This window comes from Colias philodice, chromosome 3, assembly GCF_061535455.1.
Source record: "Colias philodice isolate Cphi_HAF_F1 chromosome 3, ilColPhil1 Martin Lab GWU primary, whole genome shotgun sequence".
Classification (NCBI taxonomy): domain Eukaryota; kingdom Metazoa; phylum Arthropoda; class Insecta; order Lepidoptera; family Pieridae; genus Colias; species Colias philodice.
In genome coordinates, this window is record NC_143088.1 from 5215683 (window position 1) to 5238469 (window position 22787).

The 22787-nt window shown below is 32.8% G+C and overlaps 1 protein-coding gene across 2 annotated transcripts; it reads right to left on the reverse strand.

Moving 5' to 3' along the window:
* Positions 1 to 959: 959 nt before the first annotated feature.
* On the reverse strand, positions 960 to 22787 carry LOC149489614 (b(0,+)-type amino acid transporter 1-like). Of its 2 annotated transcripts, none has more exons than XM_089714268.1 (13): positions 22705 to 22787; positions 8186 to 8295; positions 6598 to 6694; positions 5865 to 5966; positions 5671 to 5777; positions 5463 to 5598; positions 5014 to 5139; positions 4550 to 4697; positions 4005 to 4232; positions 3568 to 3664; positions 3243 to 3392; positions 2815 to 2983; positions 960 to 2669 (listed from the first exon to the last, which is right to left on the reverse strand). In XM_089714268.1, exons 1-13 carry the CDS (start codon positions 22742 to 22744, stop codon positions 2602 to 2604), a joined length of 1578 nt encoding a protein of 525 aa, XP_089570394.1. In that variant the 5' UTR covers positions 22745 to 22787; the 3' UTR covers positions 960 to 2601. The 2 variants fall into 2 exon arrangements, with proteins under 2 accessions (XP_089570394.1, XP_089570393.1); XM_089714267.1 differs by lacking the exon at positions 22705 to 22787 and adding an exon at positions 11597 to 12070.

Consider the following 22787-nt stretch of genomic DNA (forward strand, 5'->3'; position numbering starts at 1 on the left):
TTATAGGTTACTAGACGTCCGCCCCGGCTTCGCCCGTGGTACATATTTCGCAATAAAAGGTAGCCTATGTCCTTTCTCGGGTATCAAAATATCTCCATACCAAATTTCATGCAAATTGGTTCAGTAGTTTAGGCGTGATTGAGTAACAGGCAGACAGACAGACAGAGTTACTTTCGCATTTATAATATTAGTATGGATTTCAATAAATATTTCTATTCGTTTGTGAATAAAAGCGTCGCCCATGTATCGAATGTTTTGATTAAACACTTTGGTTCATTGAATTGGCGCCTTGCCGGCGTTGTTAAACCGCGGCTCCTAGCAACAGTGTCGTCACGCGACCTCATACCCGTCCGATTAGGGCCCTTCTGGCCTCCTCCACTCAAGCGACAGCTCAAGCCGAGGTTCGTGGTCCCCGTCAAGGGGGGACGCCCTTGTGCATGTCGCTACCAGGGTGAACCTTCAGTTCACCCCCGCGTCCGCGTTAAAATGTAGAAGCCCTTCTGGCTAACATTGAGAGACACCACACAAAAAAAAAAAAAAAAAAGCGACCTCATACTCCCAAGTGCCTTTGCGAACTGCGACATTCCTTAATCTACGTGCCAACGTTAATGACTCGTCACAACAAGCTTAAATTGCATAAATTACTCTCAATTTCAATTTGATACTCGGATGAATTGAACATTCATTACTGGGAATAAGCGGTACCAAAAATAATACAATACTTACTTGCTCTATATAATGTTTAGAGTTTAGAGTTTTGACTCGTGTGTTATTCAGCCAAAGTACAATTAAATGGTATGGAAATGTCAAAAGATCTGTGATCTTTGTCATTTAACAACAATAAATTGTTGAACTTACACTTTGTTTTATTTCCCACCTGTAATTCTTGAGTGGTCATGGAAAGGAAATTTATGACTATGAACCTATTAGGTACTTAAAGGTAGAAATAAAATTCACGATTCTATTTTCGGTTGTCTTTATTTAAAATTTACTTAATCAAATGACAATGTATAACAATAAATAAATCTGATCTTTAGGTATAGAAATAAGTATTTTAATGATATTTTCTGTACACAAAATAAAAACCATTCCGTTTTACCCATAACAATATCACATCGTTAGGTTTGTGTACTTCAATGTGCCCATATTTATTATAGATACATAAAATATTCAATTTACAATTGCTATGCAATACTTGATACATTAAAACGACTTAAGCATTTTTAATGGGCTATCCAAATATTTCTAATTTACAATTGTATTATTTGTCTCACAAAATAGTTAACACGACTGTTTTTACTTACAGTTTATTAAAATTCAAGCGTGGAGATTGTCATCTACTTACCATGTTACACTTTTAAAAACAAATCATGACGTTAAAAATATACATTCTTCTAAATAATGTATTTTTTGTTAAAATACAACAACCACCAACAATAATTACCACTGGGTGGGATTATTTATATGCCCTAACTAAGATTTTCACACTTTAAACTTATACATAATAAAAATACAACCTGAACAGTATCGTAATGCCCCGGTAAGGAATGATAGGACCAATTTTTGCCGGTCGCAAAACTTCTGCCCATATATTTTTTGTAAAAAGATAAATAAACACATTTAGTCTTTAATAAGGGATAGAAAATTGACAGTATCGTTAAGTCTTCATTGAAAAAAAAATGAAAACGCCAAAACTTTTCAATGTTGTGCAATCCCTGTAAAAGCACAATATTTGCTTTTGCAGTGATGATAGAAATAATTTCGTTATCTATCCCTTCTGATACATAATAAAAAGATAAAAATTCCTATCAAATTATAATAATTACGATAGAGCTAAATATTTAAACTAAAAACCTAGAAGTACGTCTAGAAAGCTATCTAGTATAAAATGAGAGCTGATGAATCCTACAAGCCATGAGTTTAGCACAATCACTCATAGCTATTTGTAAATGATATAGAAATTATAATTCCTTACAATATCGTGGGCTCGAATTGAGTCTTATTATTCAAAAACAAATAAATGTTTGCATTCCATCAAAAGAACTTCATGATAGTAGTTACAGTATGGGCCTTAATTTTTTTAATTTAAACCCTGTTTCTTTTTTTTTTGGCGTGACCTTAAACTGCATGATCCTTGAGGAATGATTCGTGCAAACTAATGAACGATCGTTCTACGCTTATACATAGTAAATCATCTTAAATAGCACAAAGCATTTTGAGTTTCACTAAAAATAAAATTGGTATGGTATTGAATATTTATTTATTACTTATAAACAAATATTTTAGAGCAATAATTAACATTAGGGTATTTTAAATTTTACTTTGTCAAAATACATTCAGTAAAAATTCAAAAATACCATAAAAGGAACAAATTTTGTATCAGTCAAAAAATATATTAAATGAACTTGGTCTAAAATATAGGTAAGTACTTAATTTAAATTTCGAAGTTCTTTGTCATTTAAACTGTTAGGTAATATACCTAATTGAGCTCCTACCATTTCGCGGCAACAATGAAGTGCCTTATAGAAATAAACAAGTACAGATCTTTAAATAAAATCCATATTGCAAAATATAAAGATGCCTTTTAAAGTCGGCGCGGACTCAGTATTCGAAAGTGGTCGATGTTGGCACAACTTCCAAGATCATCTGCAGAAACACCGTTATCTTATCTGTAGGAAAAAAGGATACGTGTATTGAAATAAACAAATATACAAAGAAGGCTAAAAACACCAACACGATAACTATCTACGTATCTAAATAGAAGTGCTTTTACTATAATTAACATTAAACAAAAATGATCAAAACAATCCTTACCCATGAATGGCAGAGAATAGCCCCATTTAACAAAAGGTAGATAGACGAGCAGACCACAGAGTATAAAACCGGCTGCGTAGAGATACTCCCACTGCGGCTTGTCAATGATTGGTGCTACTACCAGGTACGTCGACACTATCAGCACTATGTATGGAATTATAATGGGCACCTATCGACAAAATGGTAAATACAATTTTAATGAAGAAAGAAACGGTAAGAATAGATTTTTTTTATGAGTCGAATAAAAATCAAATAATAATTTGAGTGCAATGATGAAGCATTTCGCTTAGCGAGGATACCTCCTACTTGTAAATGTAGAGTCAGAAAATAAAGATAGGAAATGAATCAATACCTACTTCAAATATTAAGTGCATAAGTGAATACTGAATGTATGAATTGTGCAGCTAAAGTGAAAATATATTTCAAACCTTATATGGTCGAGGCGCATGCGGTTTAGTCCGTCTCATAACAATCAGAGCTAACATGGCGCCGCCGTAGAAGATCCACGCGGTAAAGGAGAAGAAGTCAATCAGGGAGTCTATTGTGCCGTACAACACCATCGCCATTGCTATCAGCGACTATAAACAAAAGACGATTTGAATTTCACAATTTAAAACCAAGTTAACAGCTACATGTTTAGGTACTGTGTTTCTGCTATCTACAAAACGTTGTCATTGTTTGGCAAATTACATTAGGCTTGCGCGTTAAAGGCAAGAATTGATAGACTTTTGAATAGTTTAAAAAAATATTTACATGGAATATCAATCCCGGTGCTGGCGTAAAGCGACGTACATGCACATACGACAAAATGTCCAGTAAATGGCCTTCGCGTGACGCTGCGAAGCACAACCTGTGAAAATATTAAATAGAGTATAGGTATTTAGACCTAAAACTGTCCTGATATAGTGAGAGTAGAACTAAGAGGACTTAGTACGACTGATAGACGCTAACAAAAAAATAGTAGATAGTGCAGCGCACATAATAAAATTATTATCGATGAATAGATGTTACATACCTAGATGCCGAGATGCAAAGGTACCAAATATGGGATATATAGCGTTTAAAAAGAACAAAATCTCGAATTTGGTGTTTATTTATATCTATAACTGTAAGATAAATTGACCCCTATAAAGATAAATATTAAAATAACGCTTGAACAATTCCGCGAAACATTTTTAGAGTCCAATTACCTTCCCGCTACAAAGAGCGTGCCATTAGCTGAGCCAAAAGTGGATATGGTGACGGCAAGCGGCATGAGCCAAGCGACTGGCCCCAGCAGGCGGTTGCCGAAGGTGACCGCCACCGCCTCGCTGTCGGCCATCTCGCTGACCGACATGACGGCCAGATATGACACGTTGACCAACGCGTAGCACAGCGTCACCAGTGGTATTCCGATTACTATACTCAGTGGTAAATTCCTAGTAATCATAAATATTAGGGAATAATGTCACTTTTTAATACATATTTTAACATAAACAGTCAATTAAAATCAATAGCAATATAGCTTTAATTAATCGTCTGCGGTGTGTGACCTGCTATGACTATAAATATATCTCCAAAGAGTAGATATTGATTGAAAACACGTAAGGAAGTTAAGAAAAAATAATAGTATTGTAAGGTTTAACTTTTCTTGAAACAAGGTACCTATAGTGTATCATTAACATACATATAAGTAGAGTCAATTATAGTAAAGTATAGTTAAGTAATAACACACTAACGCAGAAAGTGCACTTACTTGGAAGGATTTTTAATCTCTTCAGTCACATAGTTGAGGTTATTCCAACCATCATAAGCCCAAAGGCCGGTGTAGAATGCTGTTGCTATGTTGCCCAGAGTCGCCGTGCTACTGGCGAAGTTGGGCTCCTGTAAATGTCGCGTATTACCTGCACCATACGGACACAACTCCTGTCAGTCTACATCAATTATTCACTTCCCATTATGATTATAGGTATGAATTAAACGAGGAGCGGCGATGTGAATTTAGTCTGATTAGAAGAACATTCTTTGTTTTTCCGATGAAGTGTTTCGGAAGATAATTTAGAAACAAAGTAACAAAGGTAGTTACGTGACTGTTTTCTAATCAGATCGTTGATAATGTAAATTGGGATGTTGGATATTTTAAATTGTATCACAAGCGTCAATGAATGATAAAATGATATGCACACACCACGTACATTGACGAGTAGATATTTATATTACCTAATATCAATTTGTAAGCTCCTCCACACACGATTATTGCTATGGCCACAAGTTTAGCTGCCGTGAAGATGTTCTGGACATTTGTGGCCAAATTCACGCTATAACAATTGACCGCCAAAATCATCACTAAAAAGAAATAAGAACCAGTATAATGAGAGTCAAGCAACATTTTATGTCTTTCGTAATGGGATGTTGATCAAATTAATTGCTACTATTATTTTGTGTAATATTGCCAAGTGGTTTCAATTATGCTCTTATTTCAGGGTTAGATGACATCCTCACAAAGGACGTCCCATCATGACGTAAATCGCTTGAATGGACATAATGGAGTCTTCAATAATTATCACTACGCTCTAGCAATTCTGAACATGTAGAATCCCATGCGTACCTAACGTTGTAATAAATATTTCAATATTTCATTATGAATGTCAAGGAATAAAATTGATTACCAATCGCAATGACCGCTACAAGTTTGACAAGGGCGTTCGGTGGTTCACATTCCGCCACGAATGGTTCCACGGCGTATTTTGCAAAGCTCAAACAGATGATAGCCATTTGAGAAGGCTTCAAAACCAGCGTAGACACCTGAAACATAATGGAATATGAGTACTGAAGTACATTTTTATCCATTAAAACTAAAATACATAAACCAATTACCCATGAGAACAAAAATGCAGGCGGTCCTCCAAATGCATCCATGAAATATGCATATTCAGCACCAGAAGACGTGTTCATCGTCCCCAATTCAGCATATGCGAGCGCTCCTACAAGATTATTGAATACTGAATAGTCATGTACAGTGCAGAATGCCCTATTTTAATTTAATAATTTTATATGATGTGTATAGTTACCAAGCAATGATAGAAGACCACAGGCCATCCATATTATGAAGCTTATGCCCACTGAGCCAGTGCGCTCCAAAAGCCCAGAGGGCGAGACGAAAATACCAGATCCTGAAATCGAGATATTATATCAATACATATTCATATCGAAGTACAAAGTGGATCATGCATTATAAATCTTTCAATATGAAACCTAGTTATTTTGCATCGTCGTTTGTTTCGTTTTACAAATAACTAGTAGATTCATATTTCTATCGAGTCATGAAAATTCAATATAATTTGCAACGTAGATGATGCAATATAAGATTAACGCGTGTTTATGATCTGATTACATTTTTGATAATCGTGTCAGCATAAATACTTAGTGGTGAAAATGCAAGATTTAACTCTTAAATACATTTAGAATAAATCTTATTTGCTTAACAAATACAGATGTACTAACTATGTGCCTTTATATATAATCTGGTTTTATGGATTCCGAATAAAAATGTCAAGGCTTATTTGCAGTAATCCACGTACCTATTTATGAGGAATTAGCATGTTAGTGCTAATATTGTAAATATCACGTAGACGTTTTTAGTTAAATTATACATAATCACCATTGTATTAAACAAAATGAGGTTTAAAGTTTAAACAATGTTCTAAAAATATTTTTTATTTTATTTTGAAGGTCATTTTCTTTAAAAATTAGTAACTAAAACCTCCACAAGTGAAAAAACTTTGTTGACTATAAATCGCTCACCGATCATAGTTCCGACGATTAGAGCCACCCCACTGAAGAGTCCCACCCGTCTCTTGAGGTGAACAGGGTCGTCCGGAGCTGCGTCCGACCCCTCCAGCTGCAAATTATTATTCTCACGTTTATATTTTAACAATACCTCCGATAAAAACTCTTCTTATATATCTATACAAGATATTTTATAAAATGTTTTATTTTCAAGAATATAGATGCTCTACTCCCTTCGATCTTCTCTAGTTATCTTATTTTTCATTTATTATCTCAAAGTTGATTGAAATTTAAGTTTGAAGTAAGTAGTGAATAATATGTTTCGCATCCTTATTTGCATCATATAGAATTTTTATTTATTTTGTACTGAATAACAATAATTATAATTGGATTAAATGAAAAGCGAATTTCCTGATCCGTTTAAAATAAATAATAGTTATAGAATTATTTTTATTGACATTAAAATATAATATACCAGTATAACTTTAATATAAATGGAAGAGGAAATACTGTAAAGCATTAATCAAATTCTAGAATTATACTGAAATACAATTTAGTTTGACCTTCGGAGTCTAATCGACCGGTGATAATAGTCTTTCTTGTTGAAAAACCATTAGTTATTTAATTCATTTACTTTTAATTTTTTTTGCAGTGCCATTCCATTTTATTATTTTATTCTCATACAGATAACGATTTCCACTACACAACTCATTCTATGGCTTTATTGTTTGTTGTAACAAAACTATTTGCAGTTGTAATTAGTATGTAATATGTATTACCGCGGGTACACATTATTTATTAGTTTTACTCATTCTTGCAGTACTTTAAATATAGCATGCGTGGGAAAATGGTTGTGATAATAAATGTACTACATCTCCGTGGCCGCACATTCCTAAAACTTGGTCAAGGCTTGTAAACTCATAACATTATGTTTAGTTTCTTTGCTTATTTCGCATTTTCGTAGCAAGTTTCTACGTAGGGCGGGAAATACTTTTTTATGTAGGTAGTTGTTAGCAAATACGTTAACATTCGATTTATTTTGGCATATAGATGTTTAAATTTTTTATGAACATAGCCAAAGACTCACAATTCGATTTAAAATACAGTGAATATATCTAATTTTTCACGCTTACTGTTCATATTTCCAAATGCGTGAAGATGACTCTACATAGAGATCACACAGTATTTCAAGTGATTCTTTCATTACTTACTTTGTATACCTATAATATTATTTCATCTTTGTCGTTTATAAACGATTTTATCTTTCTAAGATATAGAGTAGAAACATTTTCATCTGCTTGATGCTTCACTGATCGATTTTCTTAAGAGCTAGTCGCTGATCAGTTTTCTGTGCCCAGACAGACATTTTTTATTGCCTTCCAACAAAGATCAATGACCTCTCTATTGTTATACGCGGGCGGTAAACAAGCCCGCTGATTTACTAAAATAAGATTGCTGTAATCTAATATGTAATACCGTAAACTGTTACTTATAACTTCTAGACGAAAATTGTATTTGTACACATACAATTATTTTATGAAGATAAAGGGTAATTATTTTTAATTAATTGTTTACCATAGTATTATATTATCTGTGGCTATACCTTGTCTCCTGGGTTGAGGTTGCCGTCGTCGAGCGCTCCCGCCGCGCCGTCCTCGGCGTCGCACCCGGCGGAACACCCGCGCCACACCAATCCGCCTTCGCGTGTGCTCCCTGAAATACATAGTTCTTATATTTTCTAATAAATTTCAAAAATCGATTATTACGTTCATTTCGCACATCTTATATATGGGTAATAGTTAGTTAAATATTTTATGTTCTAATACTTTATTAAATAGCAATTATTATTAGCTCCGTCTAACGGTATTCTGCCAATAGACCCTTATTACAGAGCGGTATAAATATTTATTCGATTTTTTTCTGAGACCTACTAGTTACACAACATACCTACACAAAAAGTTTTCTATTCTATCTACCAATAATATAGGTAATAATAAGTATTTTTGTAAAACTGTATATTATATTATTCAGGGGTAGATTATAAGGTATTTTCATCTCTATATTACATATTTTGTAGAAATTCAATCTTCGAGAGGCACCTTGACATGGAAACCTATGAAACGTGGGTTACGAGCACGGAGCACAATGGTCAATGAACTGTCTTGTCTGGATTTAACTACATATTGGGACATAGGTATCAGTCATTTCATTAAATAAATATACGTAGGTATCTACCGAAATAAAATTGGTTGGGTTAAAGTAGGAAAAAATTGGTATTAAAACATGTTTCACTGAATTGCACCGGTATACATATTTTTTAATTATTCTCAATGAAAATGAATGTGAAATCTTAGTGAAAATTACTTTAGTTTGTTTATTTATCTATCCCGCAAGCTCTAAGTCTAAAATAGTTATATCTAAAGTCTAGGTAGAATTTTATTTTTTACAAACAAAAACAAAACATTATTGGCGCTAGGTAAAAGCAATAAATTTTACGTTACAAACATTTACTTTAAATAATGCGACACATTATTGTGTTAAAGACATAAATCGTATCTTAATGCTATTACACAAATTGTAATTATTAAGATAGTTGCCAAGAAATTACATACTTTAACCAATGCTATAGGAGCAGCAAGATACAAATAGATTATACCATGACTAAAATACATTTCTTATGCTTAGGTATTCGTGCATTGTGTGTATGTACACGTGGATTTACTGTAAAAAAAATGGGCGTCACGTGCTTTGGAGTAATAGCGGATGAGTAATATCAATAGACGCGTAAAATTGATACTTAAAATGAGGCATAGATGTAGATCGTTGTAAAAATTATCCTATTTTTCATACCCGAATCAAACCTTACCATGCCCGTACCCACTTAATAATCGCAAGTAAAAATAAGTGACCTATAAAATCATTGGCTGGTTCAAAATCAATAGTGGACAGTGGACACAGCACTTATACAATTTTATCGACCTTGTCTACACTAGCATTATATACGGAATGAATAGGTTACTGCATACGTCATTGACAAATGGCTATCGTATTTTACAGCTAGCAATTTAATTTCAGTTTCTAGCGGTTAATGTAATTAACGGATTTGGAATTTGCCAGAAATCTAGATCTATTATTGCTACTGCTAGTGGAATTATTTAATCATTTCAGTCTATAACAGATATCTATTATTTTAATAAAAAAACACAATTTGGGATAAAGGAAGATGAATGTAAGAGATAGCCAGATAATATACCTATGAGATAATTAAATTATTAACCAATTTAACCTTGAATATCTTGCATTAATTGTATAAAAAATAAAACCAAATAGGTTATCATATAGGATATTCATATTCATGTTATATATACTGTTATAAATAAATCATCTCAAATTATGTGTTATGCAGTTGTTGTATAATTCACAAATAAATATATTATGTGAGTGTGTCTTGCTACGCCCACTTGACGATCTCATTTGCTGAGAACATCATAAAATGTTCAATATTTTGTTACGCGGCAAACAGGACGCTACGTAATCAAAACAAGCACAAATGCTGAACATCACGTAGACCATTATTTCTACGATTTGTTAGATACATAACCAATATTTGAATAAATCATTTAGAAACTTATTTCGTACGTAATAATCCAAAATAAAAGTAAATTCTACTTGTTATGATGAATAATCATTATCTTATCTCATGCACACGAATTTCTTGAAAGCTATCGTAAAACAGTGAGCTGAAGGAAGGAACAACATAACATTAAGATTTATATGTGTAATTTTCTGCAGTGACGTACTAGTTCGTTCATCACGTGCCCCGTATATAAGGTTTGTTCAAAAATACATTCAGTTTAGACAATAAATAAAACACATCCTGTATTTATGTTCGATAGAATGCAAAATGTAAACTTGTATGACGTTTTTTTTAATGTTTAGCCACATTTACAATTCAGGAAACCATTATTCGTAAGACGTTGCGTGTGTTATCTACACGATATATCGTTATTTTGTATAAATATAAAAATATCTAAGTATTTCAATCTCTCGGTCAAAGAGTTTAAATATATACAATCTATAAGCCAATTTTTAAATATGCCGCTGATGTTATTCAATTCCCGTCACGTAATCATCGTTTTCTATGGATAGGGTCACAATTATTTATTACAATTTAAGGGTCCTTTGTTGTTATTAATTTGTATCCAGAAGGTGAAAACAACTAAAGTGTTTTTAAAACTTATCCTTTAATTTTTTTCGATCCATGATTATTTTAAATTATGTTTTCTTATTATTTGGAACGGCTCTATCAATATAATACTACATCATTAAGTTGCTATTTCTTCTGGAATCCAATAGAATTAAATAAGAACAACATGACCAACTTTCAATACGACTCTATCAAGATATCTATCATGCATCCAACAGGAGCGACAATGCATCAAATTTTCATAAATCTTTAAAAATACTAATTTACGAATTAAATATTTACAAAAAATCCTCATGTTCACCTTTAATTATTTCGCCTCATATTTTCTTCTATTAAAAAAAAAACTAAAAATATTTTATCAAATTTTATAACTGACTAGCTTCCGCCCACGACTTTGTACCTACGTGCATCCCCGTTTTCCCCCGTTCCCGCAAGAATTTCGGGAAATCCTTTCTTAGCGGATGCCTACGTCCTAACATCTACCTGCATGCAAAATTTCAGCCCGATACGTCCAGTGGTTTGGGCTGTGCGTTGATAGATCACTATATCAGTCACCTTTAAGTTTTATATCTTCTTTAATATGTATATTATATAAATCTCGTGTCACAATTTTTGTCCTCAATGGACTCCACTTAACCGATTATAATAAAATTCGCACACCATGTACAGTTCGATCCAACTTGAGAGATAGGATAGTTTAAACATGTAGGTACCACGGGCGAAGCCGGGGCGGACCGCTAGTATAATTGTAGATTTGATTTGATCTGCGATAGGATTTTATCGACTTGCATATTTATCAGATTGTACCTGCTTCGGTGAAGAATAACACGGGAGCCATAGCGCCATTTTGCAGTTTATCCGTGTTTTCTGTATGCGCAGGCGCGCGCACAGAACTGCGGAGCAGTGCGGCGATTTTGTCGCGCATCGCATCGCACATGCGTCCGCGCTTCGACACCTCTAAGGGCGCCGGCGCCAGACAATACTGATATACCTAATTAATAAGTACGAGCCAATTCCTTTGCACTGAACTAATGTCTTTCGTAACACACGCACTTTGCCAATGTCGCACTGACACTGTACTAACGATTTATTGATATCACACCACACTAACTACTCAATATGTACAAATATCTAAAATGTACCGATATGTGTTTATAGATGTAAAATTTTAAGAAAATTATATATTTATTCTGATATCATTAAATAATAAGGCACTTTTGTTTCACGTTTTTAAATTTGCAATAATATGCTGTAAAACGGCGAGAATGTCAACGTTCCTCTCTGGTTCAGGGCGGACTGTCTATTCCTGGCCCGAGCCAATACGTGGGCGAACGTTTTCCTCTCGTCGTCGCCCGCCCGCCGATCAATGGCTACGAGATTTGACACCTGGGCCTTCAAAACCTCTATTATCCATATGAGTCCTGTTATAACTCTATTCTTTCAACAGCGCTCTACATAAATAAAAGGGACAGTAGAATGGTCTTCGTTACTTTGTAACAGCATTGGTAATAATAAGGTACGAAAGGATATGTTCTCGACTGGCACTGAATTGTTTCTCCTATTCTATATTTTATTTCTACTGGACTACCTTAACTTTACAGTTTCTACGGGTAGCCATGAATACAAACTTCCAGATTCATAATATTTTTGTTGTTGGGTTAATGGATCGAGTTTTATATCTTTCTTGTTGTTTTATTGCACTTATAAACACAATCTTTGATAGATTGTGTTTATAATTTTAACGAAGAACGAATTTTAATTTTAACGAAGTTAAGAAACTAGACAAAAAGCCACAAGTGGCAGAACAGAACAACTAATTTCGATATAAAATATTTTCTATACAATGGTCTTTTAAAAATCAGCATCCGTTTGTTTTGATTCACGATCAAAGCAATAATTGTACGGTAATATCATTATGATATCTCTGTATAACATACTTCAACCTCGATAGCAGTCACAAGAGTATTCATTGTTTGGCAAGCGCTGCGACTCATCCGATCGCAATCAACGTCAATACATTTTAATTGCACCTTTTCCTTCTTGATATATTAATTTGTTTATCAAAGACTACCTTGTGTCTTAATTTATGTATGCCTTTCTTATAAACATTGTGCGAGAATTCAATACGCATAGGCCGAGAAGGACTACATTTTTGCAAAGTTTTAAGGCATTCCTACAATACTGAGCTTTCTACCGTTAATGTAATTGTGACAAGCTACGTGAACAAGAGCTTCCGAATGTATATAGGTGTTGTTCATAAAGGATTTATGAAACAATTAAAGAGTTCATTTTAAATGTTAGATTGAAAACAATTCGGGAGCAAAACTTTATGATATTGATTTTCAATGTGACTTTTAAAATAAAAATAAATTATTGAAGGAAAAACTATCCCGGCCAGGGAATTTAGTATAATATTATTACTTATTTGTTTAATATTTAAGTTAAATATAACTGAATTAGGTTAGAAAATTTTACTATCTACGTCTACATTTGTATCTACATATTATAGTACATACAAAAATAATTTGGAAAATCCAGAAGTGCACGCCTCATAATTTTTTTTAATAAATATTTATTAATTATTATTTTTGTTTATTTAATAACAATTAAACCACATCGAATCAGACCCTGAAAAATGATAGGGTTCTATTCCTGAGCATACTCAAGCGTAAGAGAAAAAAAAATACTCGATTAGTAAAGTATTTCGGCCGCTATCGTGTTAACAAGAAAAAGGATCCGCACATACAGACACACGGACGTCCAAGACAGAACTTTTTTAAACTGTTTTTTAACTAGTTTAAATAACAAAAATGACATCAAAAATATCATGAACGTTAAAAATAGTGTTTTTTCTTAATATGTGTGTATGTATTATCTTACAAGTGCAATGTATGATACATAAAGACATTTTAAGTTTGAAAAATCAGATGTTTTGCGCGAAGTGACAGTAGTACCCACCTCAACGCTTCGCTTATGAGGCGTGCAATAAAAGTAAATAACCTAACGTAAAAAGTAAGCTACCTAAACCCATACGGCTCTAAGTTCATCTTATCTAGTCGGTAAATTGAGAGCTTTAATAATCTTTACGGAACCCACACCACTACGTGTGAAAAGTCACGCACTAAAGTGATTTTCATAAGAAAGGTTAACAGCAATGTTTTGTTACGGAACTTTAACAGACTTTATGTCGCCTGAAAGGTATGCCCTTGAAACAACCTTTTTGTATTATTATATAATAGGTACTTCAACTAGAAACCGAATGTATGGAAATTCATTTTCCGGAAAACAAAAAATGAAGCATAAATGTTGATTTTACTGGAGCATACAAACATTATTTTAAAAGTAATGATCACATATGAAACTTCTTTATCGGGATCTTATATATAACAAGGTCCAATTAATTGAAACAAAAAAGTTGCGCACAATAAAATCGTGATGTAAAGAAAATGCGAACCCCGCTTTTGAAACCATGTGTCTCCTTATATGACAAACTAGCGGTCCGCCCCGGCTTCGCCCGTGGTAGGTACATATTTCGCAATAAAAGGTAGCCTATGTTCTTTCTCAGGGTCTAAAGATTATCTGTGCCAAATTTCATCAAAATCGGTCCAGTAGTTTATGCGTGAAAACCATACATACATACATACAAACCTTTCCTCTTTATAATATTAGTATAGAAGTATAGATAAATGTTTTCAAGCCTCATAGAAAATTTGTATAATTTTTGATATATCAATCAATCTTTAATTGGCATTGTTAGAGGAACTATATCTCACTGTCTAGATTGTATGCATCACACACATTTAGAAGCGACTGCCAGTTATTCCGAGATTTCAACGTCACTTTATCTCATACGTATTAGATTCTGAAAATATCCATTACGATCGTTACATTTTTCTGTAATGTTACGTTATTTCTTTGTAACACACCTACTTTTTACATTTTTAAATTATTTTAACTGGCTGAGCTTTTCTAAAGTTAAAGTAGGTACGTACAGTTTTGCTCATTATCTATAATCAAAAGTTGTAATGTAAGTCTACTTTATTATTTATCTCATATAAAATCCGCAGTACAAAACATATTGTTGATACATGTAGGTATCATTGCGATATTTTTTCCAGTGTGGCGGCACCGATACACTCAATTGATGGTTCACACAATATTAAAGGGTTATACTACTTAGATATAGTTTTATGATGTTCACACTTACAAAGCGTGAACTCATTAAATTTTCAATGAGTTTGAGTAGGTAATTGTAATTGAAACTAATTTTTCAAAGCACAATAGCTACTAACAATCATTCTATTCTTAGAACTAACATCAATGTACTGAGTTACAATTGCGCGCCTTTAATTTTTGATACAATACATGACGAAATTAAATGGAAAAAAAATATCGTATCGTAGTCAGTCCTAAAAAGTTTCATCTCAACTGATGATGTTGTCTTTGATAGAGTAGTCCTTAGACCATGAGAGAAGCACGCCTGATTCAATCAATATGTTTCACGCATGCGTCAAAACACTTATAATCACATAACTTACTTTTTAGGGTTCCGTAGCCAAAATGGCAAAAACGGAACCCTTATAGTTTCGTCATGTCCGTCTGTCCGTCTGTCCGTCTGTCCGTCTGTCACAGCCGATTTACTCGGAAACTATAAGTACTACAGTGATGAAATTTGATGGGAATATGTGTTGTATGAACCGCTACAAAAATATGACACTAAATAGTAAAAAAAAGAATTGGGGGTGGGGCCCCCCATACATGTAACTGAGGGATGAATTTTTTTTTTTCGATGTACATACCCGTGTGGGGTATCAATGGAAAGGTCTTTTAAAATGATATAAAGTTTTCTAAAAAACATTTTTCTTAAAGTGAACGGTTTTTGAGATATCAGCTCTCAAAGTCGTAAAAAGTATGTCCCCCCCCCTCTATTTTTATAACTACGGGGTATAAAATTCTAAAAAAAATAGAGGTGATGCATGCTAATTAACTCTTTCAACGATTTTTGGTTTGATCAAAGTATCTCTTATAGTTTTTGAGATAGGTTGATTTAACTGTAATTTATTATATTTGCTGCTACGGAACCCTTTGTGCGCGAGCCCGACTCGCACTTGGCCGGTTTTATTTTTATTTTATAATAATTGAATTTGATTTTCCTTTTAATTTTAGATATAGTTTCGTTTCTTTTGAAGTTCATTAAAGCAACCATATATATTTTCCTTGAATTCAATTTGTGTTTTTAATATGATAGGTGTAAGCTAGAGCATTTTCCGCCATTTCTATACATATAATGTAACGTTCGTACGAATATAAGAAATATAAAGGGTAAAAGCTCCTGCGAATGCTCGAAGCTCTGTTCGGCGTCATGCCACATGCCTAGAGAAACGGGTAAAGCCCACAACAAGTGTGCATTTACCTTACATACATACGTACATTTAGTAGTAGGTACCTTACGTTTTGGTTGAAATAAGATGCGAGAGCTGTGTTTATCTTGGTGAATTATATTAAAACTATAAAAAAAATGGAAGATGGAGGAAAATGAACCAATAGGCATGACGAAAGATTTTGAAATCCTCTTCCATAATGTGTGTATACGTTTACTATACAAGAAAAACCCTATATTTCGGTAATATACTTAAATTTAACGAAGATAAAAGCCATTTTTCAAAAAATATTTATTAACTGTGCCAAAACAGCTCGCAGGTGTCATGGCGTAGGCGTGACGTCAAACTTTGGTAAATACCTAATTATTTGTACGCATTGCGAAGAAAATTAAAAAAGTCTTTATTTAATATGTGTTATAGAAACGAATTTCAAAGTTTATGAGTGGTGTGCAGTATTGCAGTATGAATCCACATAAAAATAATGCTCAAAAATGTGTTAGTAATTATTTCAAGCGAGAAATAATAAGAAATGATTGTATAAAGTTGGTGCGGAGAACCCCGAACCACGTTATTCGTGAATTCGCAATTGTATTTCTGTTCTGAGTCCATAAAGCATACGTGAAACGATAGAAAATAAATAAAAATGCGTATTCTTAACATATTCTTAACAACAAAACACATCTGACGCGAGTTGTTTACTTAAGCGTGACGTCACGCGTGTTTTAGTCAAAATGGCTAACTGCAGAATTTCAATGTTTTATTTTATTGATAATCTCATTAATCTTAATGGTTTTAAGATTTCTAAGTCACTATATTGAATTTATTTATTGTACATTTTCCCTTAAAAACACTAATACGATCATTTATGGATACTGTCGTCATGCCTATTATGGACAACATCGTATTGCCCGTTAGTTTTTGTTCGGTAAAATTGTACACCATTAATCTCGTTGGTTTTAAAAACAGGTTCGAGTCGAATCGAGTCATCAGTCAGAATGGTGGTTTAATTACCCACTCTCTTCCCACTCTTAGAATTGTTTAAAAATCGTTGTTGTTAAGTACTAATTATTAATGAAAAAAACTCATCTTATTTTTAGATTAACAGCATTAAAACGCTTTATTAATTGGAAATGATTAAATAATATAAAAAAAAGGTAGCCGAGAACTCCGAAGAGTCAAACGTTACCACGGTTTTGCGAAAGACGCGCGTTAAATCCCGCCTCGTGATCGGATCTTTCCATTTTTTTTAAGTTTTTCAACAAAGACATATTCTTTACCAATTTAACAAAATGTATAAAATTAAATATTGAGCAATTGCAAATGTTTCATTGATAATTCACGCTTTCCTTGAATCTTTATAATCTAATCGTATTTTACAGCGAAATAAAAAAATACCGCATCGTTATCACTATGACGATCTTGTTCACTTGATGAAAAATCAAATAATATTAAGAAATACCTGTTACGCATCTCTGATACTGACAATTCAGAAAAGCTTTCACCAATAATAAGAACAAAAAAATCACTGCCATAAGTAAGTTTATTTATGTGATCCAAACTTAGGATCCAAATATCTAATGATAAAAAAATATATCATTAGGTTCCAGGATTTTTTAGGATGAATGACAAACCATCATTTGATTTTGATGATGAAAGTCTTTGAAATAACTCTTGGCAACTGGACAGTCTAGGTATAGGAGCTTTTCATTACCTCTTTATATTCTAGAACTAGAAAGAAACTAATAATAAATATTATAGGATATTATTACACAAATCGACCTAGTCCCACAGTAAGCTCAATTAAGGCTTGTGTTGTGGGTACTATAGGCGACGATAAATATAATATTTAATAAATACATATATAGATAATAACACCCAGACCCAAGAACAAATAATTGAGTTCATCACACAAATATTTGCCCTGACCGGGGATCGAACCCGGGACCGTCGGCTCAGTAGGCAGTTACTTTACCACTGCGCCAACCGCGTCGTCACTCGTCAATAATACATATTCTAGCAGTTAGGCATTGTTACTGTTGGCGAATTTGTCATATTGCTGTTAAAGAGCGAAATTAGTAATTAGATAATAATAATCTAAGATAATAAGTAATAACCCATAATAACCGAAAATGGTAAGTGTGATATTAGTATTTATTTATTGATCATAATATTACATAACGCCCGTATATAGACTTACCGTTTCAAGTAGCCTGAATAAGCATGGTAACACAACACTACGAAGAAGACCCTGTTCATATAGAGCGTAGGTAGCAAATTGTTATTAATTATGTATTGTTCGGAATCACAATAAATACGTATTAGTTACATATTATAATATAAATGGTTAATAACTGTGTTAATAACTAACCCTTTAAAATTATGTCATGGTGATTGATTACGAAATTACTGTTAATTAAGATTGATTAACTGTTTAATAAACTATCCTGTCATAATATTATCTATAAGTACTAAGTAGATACTACTATTGTGCTAATATGTAGTAGTTAAGTTGTGTGTTTGTGACGTCACGTTGTACGGAGTAATTTCTGGAGTTACTGAACCGATTTTAAAAATTATTTTACCAATATAGAGTTACTTTTTCCGGGAATGTTTTAGGCTATATATCTTATTTCATTTTTATCCTATGGATAGTTCAAGCCTATAGTTCAGCAGTAGGTAGTAAAAAAAAAGAACAACATTTCTAATTGAATTATACAATTAAAAATTATGGTAGTTATGTTAAATGATTTTTAAAGAAGATTAAGTAATTTTAATGTATTGCACCTCTGTTTGCAAGAACCTGACATCTCAAAGAAACCAGATCTTGCGGAACGAAACTACCAAATCCCTTGTTTCAACCTGTGTTTAAATTTTACACATTATAATTCTGTGAAAGGTGCCATGCCATTAATAATAATAAATGAAAACCTGTAATGAAAATCAAGCAAAACTTTCTAATAATAGCTACGCAATAAGTTTAATTGCTGCTTTTTAAAGCTTTAGGCTGCCTGTCCACCGGAGCGGAGCGAGGCAGCGGAGCGGAGAAACGGAGAAATATTAACCAATAGGACTGCACAAACAGTTCGCAACTCTCTGTCCACTAAAGAGGTGCGGAGATTTTGTGCAGTCCTATTGGTTAATATTTCTCCGTTTCTCCGTTCCGCTGCCTCGCTCCGCTCCGGTGGACAGGCAGCCTTAAGGTTCCTTAGCTTTTAAGTTTTAAATATCAACGAAGATTAACAAAATTATTTTGTGAATAAAAACCTGAAGAAAGGAATTTTCGTAATGATTTATTTTTCAGGTAAGTACAAATTAGCTCTACGTATATAAATACGAAAATTTGTAAGCATTTCCGGATGAATGACTGTTTCTCGTTCGTGCGAAAACCAATGAACGGATTTTCAGGATACTTGGCAGTGATGTAGCTAAGGTACTAAAGTACTTAACACTTAAACTATAGAAGTACGAGCTTTTGCCCGCGGGTTTGTCCTTAGTTGAAACCGACCGGAACACCTAGTAAGTCGCTGACAAATTAGGAATTAGAGAAACCTGGTGCTGGAGGCTCTAGCAATAAAATAATTGGAATTATTTAAAAACAATACCTAAGTTAGAATGTTGGCAATTATTATTATATTTTAATTAATGAACAAGGAAAATAGAAAGTAGGTACCTTCCTTCCCCATTATTATGTAGAATTATATTTTGCATTTCGCGGTATTGATGAGTAAGTAAACGAAAACTTGCATTCGCATTGTGTTACAAAATAATAATATTATGATAGTGAAGTAAACCACGCTGACTAAGCAAATTTTAATACGTATAAGTAGGTGCGTATAGGTTATTAGTTACATTTTATATAATATTATATTAATAAGTATGTGGCTATTTTTTTACTTATTTTTTATTACTTTTAGGTAGATTTAGAATTTAGATCACTTTATTTTTTTCTTTCGTCTTATTTCAACCCTTAGATCATTAAGTAATGATCTAAGTTTCAACCTATTTTGTATTCAACGCTTTGTTATTAAGGACTGCATTGATAAAATAATTTGGAAAATCCAAAAGTGCACGCCTCATAATTTTTTTTTAATAAATATTTATTAATTATTATTTTTGTTTATTTAATAACAATTAAACCACATCGAATCAGACCCTGAAAAATGAAAGGGTTCTATTCCTGAGCATACTCAAGCGTAAGAGAAAAAAAAAGACTCGATTAGTAAAGTATTTCGGTCGCTATCGTGTTAACAAGAAAAAGGATCCGCACATACAGACACACGGACGTCCAAGACAGAACTTTTTTAAACTGTTTTTTAACTAGTTTAAATAACAAAAATGACATCAAAAATATCATGAACGTTAAAAATAGTGTTTTTTCTTAATATGTGTGTGTATGTATTATCTTACAAGTGCAAAGTATGATACATAAAGACATTTTAAGTTTGAAAAATCAGATGTTTTGCGCGAAGTGACAGTAGTACCCACCTCAACGCTTCGCTTATGAGGCGTGCAATATCTACCCGCCTATACCACTAGATGATATCAAATTGACTGTAAGTCACAAAATGTGTCGATAGGTACCTATTTTGTGATTTGAACAAGGACCATTACCTATCTTATCTGAAATAATAATGGAACAATAAATTTCTTTATTGAAGACCGCGATAGAATTACCACAGATATTATCAACGATATTACCTAGTGATGTTCGATGTAAAGATTAATTGGATTATTAATCTGTACCTTTATTTCGATAAAAACGTTAAATTGAATGAAGATGATATTTCCCATTTGATAAATATTATATTAATAATAGAAACTCAGTAGAAAAAATCTTCGATTACCTAATACATAGATACATATTTGCATGTTGTATGAAGGTAGGTAATTAAGCTAGGTAATTAAATTATAATAACTTATTTTCTTTATACTTATTTTATTGATTGTTAATACCAAGAAGCTTATGTTAATACTCATTTATGGAGCTTTCTTAGAGGAGGTACCTGTCAATATTTTTTTTAAATGTGTTACTCAATTACTTTATTTAAATTAGGTAGGTATGACTACGAAACTAATGAAGGATGATCAAGACTTAATATTACTATCTAGGTAGCTAAGCTATGAGTAAAATTATAATGATATTTTATCTAGTCATTTTCTTCTCTTTGTTACCGTGGACTTAATTCCAGGACACAATGTTATGGAAATCTGGCGTGACCTTGTGTGACCTTTAGATACCTATATAAAAAGCTCTATCATAGAAATTAATCTAAAATGCTTTCACAATAAGACATGTTTCGACTTTATATCTACCTACATGCTAAAGTTTTATCATGTTTAGCTCGTATAATTATTGTTTCTTAGATCGGTTTATGTTTTACAAGCAGGTAGTTATGTTGTCTACGAACAATTATTTTAAGTGATATGGTAGTTTATAGTACCAAGAAATATAGGTTGACAGAATTTTTTTGATTTAGTTAGGAGGCAGGACTCTTTACAATCTAATGATGAAAAACTCACGTGGTGTTCAAGGTCATAAAAAGTACACGAGTGCATTATTGGCTTTCGATTGATTGTTTGCGGAAAACTATATGTACTTATGTGTATTTTCTAATACATATTTTAATTATTGCGAATACCTATTTTATTATTAACAATTATAATATGGATACTATAACTATTAACAAGTACTTATAACTACAATACATATCCATAAAATAAGCTTTAGTTTAAAGCTTTTTGCACGCCTCATAAGCGAAGCGTTGAGGTGGGTACTACTGTCACTTCGCGCAAAACATCTGATTTTTCAAACTTAAAATGTCTTTATGTATCATACATTGCACTTGTAAGATAATACATACACACACATATTAAGAAAAAACACTATTTTTAACGTTCATGATATTTTTGATGTCATTTTTGTTATTTAAACTAGTTAAAAAACAGTTTAAAAAAGTTCTGTCTTGGACGTCCGTGTGTCTGTATGTGCGGATCCTTTTTCTTGTTAACACGATAGCGACCGAAATACTTTACTAATCGAGTCTTTTTTTTTCTTTTACGCTTGAGTATGCTCAGGAATAGAACCCTTTCATTTTTCAGGGTCTGATTCGATGTGGTTTAATTGTTATTAAATAAACAAAAATAATAATTAATAAATAATTATTAAAAAAAATTATGAGGCGTGCACTTTTGGATTTTCCAAACTATTTAAATTTCGATTAGGCTTAGGCTGAAAATTTGTCTGTAAATGTATTTTTTATGTTCTTTATTGTAGATAAATCTTGTGATAGTCTTATTTTCTCAAATAGGTATTAAACAGAAATCTATAACAATAATAAGTAACTATTAATTACTTTTTAATCATTATTTATTGGTTTATGATCAGAAACTAACGAAATATATTGCATCAGAGTAGAAATGGCATTTGAAGCTTCACATGTCTGAGTTACTATGCTGCTCTCCGTTAAACGATCTATCCGATAAATATATATGTACCTAGGTATATATAACATGGGTACCTATCCCATCACTTACCATTACATGCAATCGCAGGCGGCTGTTCATGGTGATGCATTTCTCGGAGCACCGTGATGCGTGTGAAGGATCGCGCCCTTTCA